At 47.1% G+C, this 9,866-nt stretch overlaps 1 protein-coding gene across 6 annotated transcripts in view; it reads right to left on the reverse strand.

Moving 5' to 3' along the window:
• sox5 (SRY-box transcription factor 5) overlaps positions 1 to 4,009 on the reverse strand; it is a 74,364-nt gene extending 70,355 nt beyond the window's left edge. For all 6 annotated transcript variants that reach the window (XM_086102975.1, XM_086102974.1, XM_086102978.1 and 3 more), the window contains exon 1: positions 3,826 to 4,009. In XM_086102975.1, the coding sequence (XP_085959101.1) occupies positions 3,826 to 3,902 (77 nt within the window). In that variant the 5' untranslated portion in view covers positions 3,903 to 4,009. The remainder of the gene's footprint in view (positions 1 to 3,825) is intronic.
• Positions 4,010 to 9,866: the final 5,857 nt, after the last annotated feature.

Below are 9,866 nucleotides of genomic sequence, written 5' to 3' on the forward strand. Positions count from 1 at the left end.
CTGCCAGTTGATTCTCCGAGGGGCATATTTGAGCCTGGGGGCATTTTGCAACGTTTACAGCCGTGCGACACCTCAGGCGGGAATTTGAACAAATGTTTCCCCCTGTATCCCACCTCGACATCTCTATCTCCCTGTCAAGCGCCCCCCCCACCCCCACCCTTATGCCCATTTCCTCTCCTCGCGTCCCCGGTGTTGTCTTACTTACTGTCCCCCTCCTTACACAATCAGCTGTTTGTAAGAAGGTCACTCCCCCCCGCCCCCCCCACCACAAGGAAATTGTCTCTCTATTTATAACGAGTGGCAATGATGAACGTAAAGGAGGAACGAACCACCAAAACAATCGCAACATCCCGACGTTCCAAATAAGCGGCGCTGCGTCCCGAGTTTGACTATTTATAACTGCACTGTAACATTTTTGCGCTCTTAGCAATGCACGCTGGATTTCCCCCCTCGGTGAACACTTGAAGCAAAGTCACTGCTCTCACACACACACACACACACACACACACACACACAAAGCGTCCACTGTGTGAGAGGTACGGAACTGGCCCACTGTTAGGCCACAAAAGGCGGGCACGCACCAACCGAATTTCTCACACACACACACACACACACACACACACACACACACACGCAGGTGGGACGGTCATGTGTGCGCTCAACTCGGTGTGTTTGTCCATTCATGAAGCGAAAGAAGTAAGGGAGCAATCTCGAGGGGAACATTGAGAGAAAAATCGACATTGGCACATCATGTTCAAAGTCCAGACAAGGAAAGAGAGCGCGTGGGAAAATATCGAGGGACGAAGCGGGGCTGGAAGACTGTGTGTGTGGGGGGGGGGGGGGGCGTGGGGAAGGGGGAGGTTGTTTGAAAGGAGGCAGACAGAGGGAAAAGTGCATCCGGTGGAAGGCATGCACTCCCCTTCTTGTCATGATGTTTGCGAGGGGGGGGGGGGGGGTTAGAGGGTGGCGGGTGGGGGGGGGGGGGGGGGGTCGTGGTGTTTATTGAGCGAGGGAGCGACTTTTTCCATTGTTGCGCCGGGCTCTGCTATTTGTTAAGCAATCCATGAAGGAGTCGCGACATTTGTCTCACTGTCAGCAGCCGCCCCCCCCCTTTCACCCCCCCTCCCGTAAACTACACGTACACACACATGTGAGCTCATTCTCCAAATGACACCCACCCACAGCTGCTCTGTTTCATTTGTCCCTCACTTTTTTTGACCTCCTCCCTCTCTCGCTCGCTCACACACTACCTGGAAAGACAGAGGCTTCATTGTAGCGCTCTGGGAGGGACCTCGGAACCTTGAACACTGCCTCCTATTGTAGACTGGATGGACCGTGTGTATTGGGGGGGGGCAATAGATGGCGTATGAATACATCGCCAAGTGACTTTTAGGAGTCCCCTCATCTTAGCTGAACTTCAACTCCTACCATGTGACCCCTCCCCCCCTCCTCAAGCGTCATGTGACCACACGCATCCATCCAAACGCAGCCCCGAATGGGCTCCGTCCCCCCCCCCCCTACGGTCAGCTGACTTCACCCCGGTGGCGCGTTCCAAAGGGGGGGTGAGGGTGGTTAGCGGGGTTAGCATTCTCCACTGGTATTTTATTTATATTTTTTTGGGGTGCCCCCTCCTCCTCCACGGATGGAGACACGGTTATCAAGACTCTCCGGGGAGGGACAATATGGCCCAGACAATGGCCTCCAGTGCAAGTTGGCGTGTGTGTGTGTGTGTGTGTGTGTGTGTGTGTGTGTGCGTGTGTGTGTGAGGGAGGCCGGGACAGGGCCACAGGAGAAGAGGGGCAGAATTGTGCATTAGTTTGCAGAGCACGGACACTAGACTCAATTACTTCTCTTTGCGCGCACACACACACACACACACACACACACACACACACACACACACACATACACAAACTGACCACTTTAATCTTGCCCGTTTAAATGAAGCAAGCACGGAGCAAGTTTTGAAAGAGTCGCGAGAGGCTCGGATTGTGTAAAATAAAAGAAATAGAAAAGAAATGCAAATTTAAAAAAAAATAAATAAATACCAGGACACTTTGGTCGGCGTTAAAATCCTCTTTCAGTGTTTTTAAATATTGTTACGGAAGCCTGGCGGATTGCAAGTGATGTTCAAGGACCTCAAGATATCATGGGAAATTTTCATCGAGCGGAGTGTGGATGTGTCACAGGCGCACCCCCCCCCCCCCCAGCCCCCCTTTTTGGGAAACTCACACGCACCCTAATAAACAGAGGGCCCAAATGGAGGGGTGTGAAAAGCCCACAACGCCGCCTTTAACGCCACATCGAAAAATCCCTCCCTCTTCTTTTCGTAACCCCCCCCCCAAACTATTTGAACCATTCTCACTTTTCTGTCACTCCCCCCCTGCCCCTTCCACCCATTTTCCACCTTTTCTTCTCTCCATCACAGAGGAATGTGTCAATTTGGCCACTTTTTATTTTATTTCTCCTTTTTTTGGGGGGGGGGTAACTTTTTAAGCAGCCTTCAAAAACTTTTACCCCTTCCCTCCCTGGGAAAAAAAAAAAAAAACTACATTCCCGCTGACCTCCGGCTTTGCCATCTCGATTTCCAACGAAAAAAATAAAATGTAAAACAGCGCAGAAGTGGCGAGCGTAAAAGTGAAAAGAGGAGGAAGCGTGAGGAAAAAAGATGGAAGTCACTTCCAGAGAGCATTGCCGGGCTGCAGTGCACACACACACACACACATTGAAGAGTCCCAACCCGAGACACACACACACACACACACACATGGCCGTGCAGTGATGGAGTGCATTACTGGAAAGCAAAGAGTTTTAAAGTGCTCCCCACTTAAATCATTGTAATCCCCGCCCGTTATCTCCATACATTCTGCTTTCCCCCGCTTTAATCCTTTAAATTTTTAATTCCTTCCCGTCGCCGTTGTTATATTTTCCTCGCCCGCCTCTCAATCACTTTGCCCGGATTTGATGATTATTATTTTTTAAAAAAACACACTTTTTTTTGGGGGGGGGGAAACGCTGAACCGTCATCTAAATGTGTTTTTAATTCGAGGGGCCTCCGCCGCCGCCGCCTCCTCTCGACTACTGTTTATCTGCGAACAAAAGATTAGTCTCATGAGGCCAAAACAGACGGAGACTTAGTAATGCTATAAAAGTCAAGCGGAGGGGACAGAGGGCGAGGTGTGTGTGTGTGTGTCAAAACGGCGGGTATTATAATACCCGAATATAATCCGGCCTTCGCGACAGCCTTCTTGCGCTCGTGTTGACAGGGCGGCAAAAGGTGGTGAGACGAACACGCTCGGAGGAGGGGGGGGGGGGGGGGGGACGAACGGCGCAGGACGACGGGATGACAAAAGTGGCATCAGGTGGAAAATCAACGAGAAAAAAAAATATCGGAGTGTTTCAAGTTGCTTGTTCAAAAGTCAAAGCGCAGGAAAGTAATAGTTGCAATAAGTGCGGCTAGCTTTTACAAGAAGCGCGTGCGCCGGCGCGCACGCCGGCCTAACAAGGGGAAGTGAGATGTAAATAAAGTGATGAAAGTGGAGGCGAGATGATGAGGGCGGCCACACACTCACACACACACACACGCACGCACACACACATCTCGGTGTTTATCTCACACACACAAACCGTTTTTTTTCCTTTTTGTTCATTTGTCACTTTGTCTCCGAAGAACTCACTATACCGCCTCTATTTCTGCATTTTTGACACATTGTCAATCCGGAAAGCCCTTTCAGCTTCAGTTGACACTACGTCCCCGCATCTCACTTATCCGCGCGGAAGCGTGTGTGTGTGTCCGTGTGTGCGTTGAGGGAGTCGGGCACGTACCTGTTACACTCCTGAGGTAGCTCAGGCTCAGTGAGCATGCTGGAGTAAGGGTCCGTCTCTCTCGACAACAACAACATAAAACAAGTCCCACAAAATGCTCAACTGGACACGGGTTTCGGTAGGTCTCCCCTCACAACAAGACGGGATAGGAGTGATCCTTCACACACACTGCTGAGTCGCTCTCTCTCTCTCTCTCTCTCTCTCTCTCTCTCTCTCACTCTTTCTCTCTCTCTCTCTCTCGCTCTCTCCCTGTTTCTGTGCCTCTGTCCCTCCTCTTCTCCTCCCCTGGCTGTAGGCTGTGAGATCCAGCACTTAAAGGGCCAGCAGCTTGCGCTCGTCCACTGGAAGTGTGTGTGTGTGTGTGGGGGGGGGGGGGGGGGAAAGGGGGTCAGTTTTGACCGGAGGGCTCATCAGTTCCTCACGTTCAACTCTTCAGCCTTGAGTTTCACGACGACTCGGATGACAATTCCTTGCGCCCCATTTCAAATCGAGCGGCGATGACACTCGAACTGGATGGGTCACAGAAAGGGAAAGGGGGGGGAACATTATTTTTTTAAATCACCTTCGCGTCATCAGCTAGTGCGGGATTCAAAGCGAGGTCAAAATAAATAAATAAATAAATAGAACGTGTTCACTTCCTGTCGCTTTCTCTGCGAGATTTCAATCTGCCACGTAAGCGACTATTAAAGGATGCAAATTGAGAGGAAACGATCAGACCGCAGATGACACCGGTGGAGCTCTGAAGAGCGAGAGACTTTTGCGCAAAGATAGCAAGTCGTTGAGGGAGAAGTAGCAACTTCTTGTCTCGTGGAAGTAGTCTTTGAATGTCAGGTTCCAAATTGACGGTCCAGATCCACTAATGACCGGGTATGTCGTCAGAGGACTTAAACCGGGCTGTTATTTGAATCGCAAAGTACCCGTAGCAACACTTTTCGAATTCCCGTTTCCTGTTTTCTAATGACGGGGTACCAACGACTCGTCGACAGGAACAAGTCTTCAAATAATAGGTTACATGTTTGAGTGGTGTTGTCTTTTGCTAATTGGTGGATACGGATCTTGACCAGGTACTGGTATGTTGGCACAGGACTTTTCGGAGTCCCGACAACACTAAATCTCCTACTCAAGAATGATTGATAATACTGAAAGTATGGTTCCACTCTACATGTGACGGCCTAGCTTAAATTGCTAACCCTAACCTTGTGACGACTTTTAGAGGGACAGACATGTTGTTTTCTGTTATATTAATTCATCTTTATGTCACAGTTGCGCATCAACCACAACAATGGACCCTTACGTGTGTTACCATCCACTGCCATTATTTTTAATTTTTTTTCCGACAGACACGTGCGCAACCCGTGCGAGAACCTAGCGGCGATAGCATCGGCGGCTAACAGGATGAAGAGAGGTGTCGCGATAAGCTCGCACCGTTCTCGAAGAATAAATGCTGTGACATAACTTCAGGTTGCGTCAACGGAGATTAGATCGTTTCGTGAACGGGCAAGCCTTTTAAAAAATGGTCTGGATATTTGGTGTCTTGTTTTGTTTAGACACCGGATAGCAGCGAAGGGGACGAAAGTTCACATCGGCGAGATTGTTATAAAAGCTTTCAAAGATGTGTTTATTTGTCCTGCTTTATTCGCTTATCACTGGCTAGTCCGTACAGCACCCCAAAAAAAAAATCCTCTTCCTGTTTACATTCTTGGGAGTCATAAAAGTGTCACATGGTTTGTTGTGACGCATTTGGGGACACTTGGAATTTTTATTATTATTTTTTTTAACTGTCTCGTGACCAAGCAGCGGGGGAAGGACAGGCAATCGGTTCCAAACCGAAGACCACCAGACAATCAACTGATTTGGACCACAGAAAATGCCAACGACAGGTGTGAAAGACCTGATGGGGTTCAACGGTGAGCAACGATGAGGCACTAAGCATCGTTCTAAAAATGCGGGTACATTTTCGAGCTAGCAACGGGCTATTCCATTTTCCCGAAATGGCGTCTTTTAATTCTGGTGTGACCCGGTTTTCATCGGCAACAGTATGCTAGCATGAATTCCTTAATAGGGAGACGATTCAAAGACTAATTCATTTTTCGCATCGGTTATAAAAAAAATTTAAAAAAAAATAAAAAATTGGTTTCGAGCATCATAACCGCTCGTCTGAATGTAGTTATTGTCGTACTTGTGGCATTAGCATGATTTTTCTTTTTGGCAGGAACGTGGGGGTGGGGGTGTGGGGGGGTCTTCATTCCGACATGGGCTTTGAGCATCCTCCCTCCGTTTTTGAAGGCCATGTTTATGAAAGGTATGAATAGCCCGTACTTTTCCCACCCAAACAAGAGCACAACTTTGAAATAAAAAGCTATCGTGGCGGTCGGTCCGTCCGTCCGTCCGTCCGTCCTTCTACCTTTTTTTTTTTTTTTTTGTTGTTTTGATGCCTCCCGAACGAGCCAATTGATTCTGCTGCCTGTATTTGATTTGCTTACGAGCAGACAGCTGAACACTTTCAACGGAACATATGCCGGCGCTCTCATGCATGAACACACACACACACGCACGCACACACCAAGTACGCAACCTCCGCCAGTCAAATACACACCCATTGTGTCCTCAGGTGTGCATACTGTACACGTTGTGCGTCAGGGGGTGCGCGCCGCTTTTAGCCCTTTGTGCTGTCACTCACTATTAGCAGTGTGTGGTCTGCGTGTCACACACACGGCCAATCCAGCCATTGTTCCAGCGAGCGCAGAGGAAAGCGGAGTTGACAGACTGCCACTTCTGTAATACTTAAACACACACACAGAAATGGGTGGATTGGCGGGGGTGGGGGGGGGGCAGTCCTGTCACTGTACTTATTCACTGTACACTTAGAGTGAATAACCCCTTTTAGAGCTCGGAAATTTGGATTGCATAATGAAGCTCCAGCAGGTGTGATTAAAAAAGAAAAATTGCCATTATTTTTGGGGGGGAGGCAATTCATGCCCCCCCCCCCCAAAAATGAGGTTAAGCAAGCCGGAGCCCCTCTTGATGATACCATTCGGCAGCTGTTACAACTCCGAGCTGTGTGAGCGGATATCCTTCGAGCCTTGAGAAGATCCACTTTTACGGCGATTACGTCATTGACCCACGTCGATGTTAGCTACAAGACAACGTCGCGGTCGAATCAAGCTCCATCACTCGAGTCATCGAGAAGAAAAAAAAAAAAAACAGCCCCGAACGGAAATTAATTACCGAGCGCCATACGCAAGGATGTAGTTCATAAAAATAAAAAAAATAAAAAACACGGTATACGTCGATGCCACAAAGCCCGCGTCCGCACTTGACCCGCCCTGGCGCTCTCCACTCCGCACACAAGGCGAAAAATGCCAAAGTCAACAACAATCACTGGCGTTCCTTTTTCGATTTACCTAATCTAATTCATGGTCAAATGGGAAGAATACACTGCCGGCCCGAATAATTGAATCACATTCCATGACCAAACGGAGCATTGATTGGGAACGGCAGCTCTCCTTGACCCAGCAAAATAAATAAATGAATTAATAAATAAATCAAACCTGCGAAACAAACGATAACCTCACTCATGCACGAGACAAGCATAGTTGACCTTAGAAGAGGCGGTTGGAAACATTGGGCAAGAATGTGAAGATTCTTTTTTTTTTTAGGTATTATTATAACGCTTCGTTTTGTTTTTAAATTTCACAGTCTAATATCAGGCTTTCTAAGTACATTCAATGATTAATATATATATATTGATTTACTTTTTATTTTTTATTTATTTATTTATTTATTTATTTTTACTTTGCCGTATACAGTATATATTCGCTTTTTATTTATTTATTTATTTGATTTATTTTACTTTGCCAAACCCAAAGAAATCTAAGTCTAAATCCGTGTTACCTGACAGGGTGATGCTTACTTGACAGAAGGGTTCCCCAGGCTGCCCGTTATCTATGAGCGTACCAGAAATTGTATTGTCCACTTCTCTTGCGGTTGTGTCCTAACCAGTCTTGGCCTAAGGTGTTGCTCGGTAATGAGGACGAGGCAAATCACGGGCCAAAAAACAAACAAAAAAAAAACGACCGCTTCACCTGCACAGAAACAAAAAGGCGCTTGTTAGGTGATTCAAAAGATTGATAAGTTGCCTCACCCAGCGCCGAAGGAAGGAAGGTGACATGAGGGAGACAAAAGGCGCCACAAAGCCGCTTGTGTTGAAAGCCGAGGGATGCTTTGCTACTCCATAAATGTGCAGGGGAAAAAAAACACCCATGAGGACACAAAAAGGAAGAGGGGGGGGGGGGGGGGCACAAAACACACACGCACACAGTCCATTACAATGAAACCGTTGATAGGACGCCCCTGTGACGGGGACCCGAACAGCTGTACTGCATTAGGGGCCGACTGCGAGCAGGAGCACGGGGAGACGGACTGTAAACAAACCTTAAAGACCCACTAACATTAGCACAGTCACATATCCCTCGCACACCATCCCGCAAACAACTCGCAATTATCGTCGCAAGTTAGGTTTTCGCAAAAGCGAGCGGGAAGCTGGAGAATCTTATTTCAAAATTTAAACCTTTGTGTGGGGAATTCGTGGCAATTGCACTTTCACCAAATTTAAAAAAAAACACCGGTTTGGTTCATGACCAAAACGCGGGAAAAAAATTTGCTTCTTATTTTATTTTATATTTATTATAAGTCAAGCGGGACGGTGACTTTGATGCAAATTATTTATTTATTTATTTTGCTTTTGTGACACCTCAAAATAACTAAAACAAGCCTGGGAAACAGCTTTTAATGGCCCTTTTTTTTAAAAATTTAATTTACATTTGCCATTCACTCTGAACTGCGTCATCGTTTTCTGTTCCATGTTTCGGGTGGGGATTAAATTCAAGCATAACGTGGACATTAGTGGGCATGAATAATTTTCACATTTGTGGCACGTGACATCATTTTAACAGACATCCCATGACGACGTCAAGGGTCATCTCATGACCCCAAAACATTTCTACCTCCTCCCGCATGCGTCGCATTCATTCTTATGTTGCGGCTCGGTCCGAATGGGGAAAATAAATTATACGTGTCACTTCTTTCTTCAGACCTTGTGTGATTTCGGTTTTAAGAATGCAGCGGGAGCGAAACGGGAGTACTTTATTGAAGTATTTAACAATAGACTCATTATTTTTTTTGATCAAATCCTCATTATCAAATCCTTCAACGTCCTCATTTCTGCATCCAAAATGAACAGCCGGGCAAGTTCAAAACCAAACACGTTAAGTTCCCTCATGTCAGAGTCAGTCTTGTTGCCGTGCGACTCCTCAGAAACGATGCCCGACTTTTGCGTAAGCTCGAACAGCAAGACACTTAAAACCAAGCATCCACGATCCGTTCGCAAATTGTGGCGTAACTCGCCCGACGCTGCCTCCTAGTCAGAGGAAAGCTGTTGTCGCAACTTCACTCTGGCCATTACCATGGCAACCAAGTACAACAGTTGGTTATCTGGTTGTGCTGGATCCATTTTGAGGAAAATTTAAGATTTTCATGGAGGTCTTATGGTCGTGAAAATACGGTCATCTTCTACTCAAAGCTGTGCTGATTCAAAGCCCGCCATGTACAGGGACCTGTTCGTCAATACAGTGGTTTACAAACCTGAATTTCACCAACAAGGGCGAGACACTCTTCCACGCTTATCTTCGTCCACGGCAGTGAATGAGTTCAAAAAACACCTTTAATGAATTCCAGGTTTACGCCAATCAATTTTCATCAAATCCCATCGATTCCTATTGAAAGTCTCCAACTCTACAGCCTGTTTGCGGCTTGTGGACCTTGAAAATTGGACATCTTTCTCATCTTTAAGACCATACGCTACTTGAATGAGAGGATGCTAAATAAGGTCCGTCCTGCCCTGTATCTGAACGAGACACACCAAAAAGTACGCCGGATGATAAACTGGCTTAAATCAACACTATTTCACAAATACGTAACAATTGCAAAGGTGCGGGCTTGTGGTACGAGTGTTTATCTCGATCCCAGCGTGAGCTCCAATA

Source organism: Hippocampus guttulatus, chromosome 22 (assembly GCF_054856545.1).
Source record: "Hippocampus guttulatus isolate MCC_2025c chromosome 22, RoL_Hgut_1.0, whole genome shotgun sequence".
NCBI lineage: Eukaryota > Metazoa > Chordata > Actinopteri > Syngnathiformes > Syngnathidae > Hippocampus > Hippocampus guttulatus.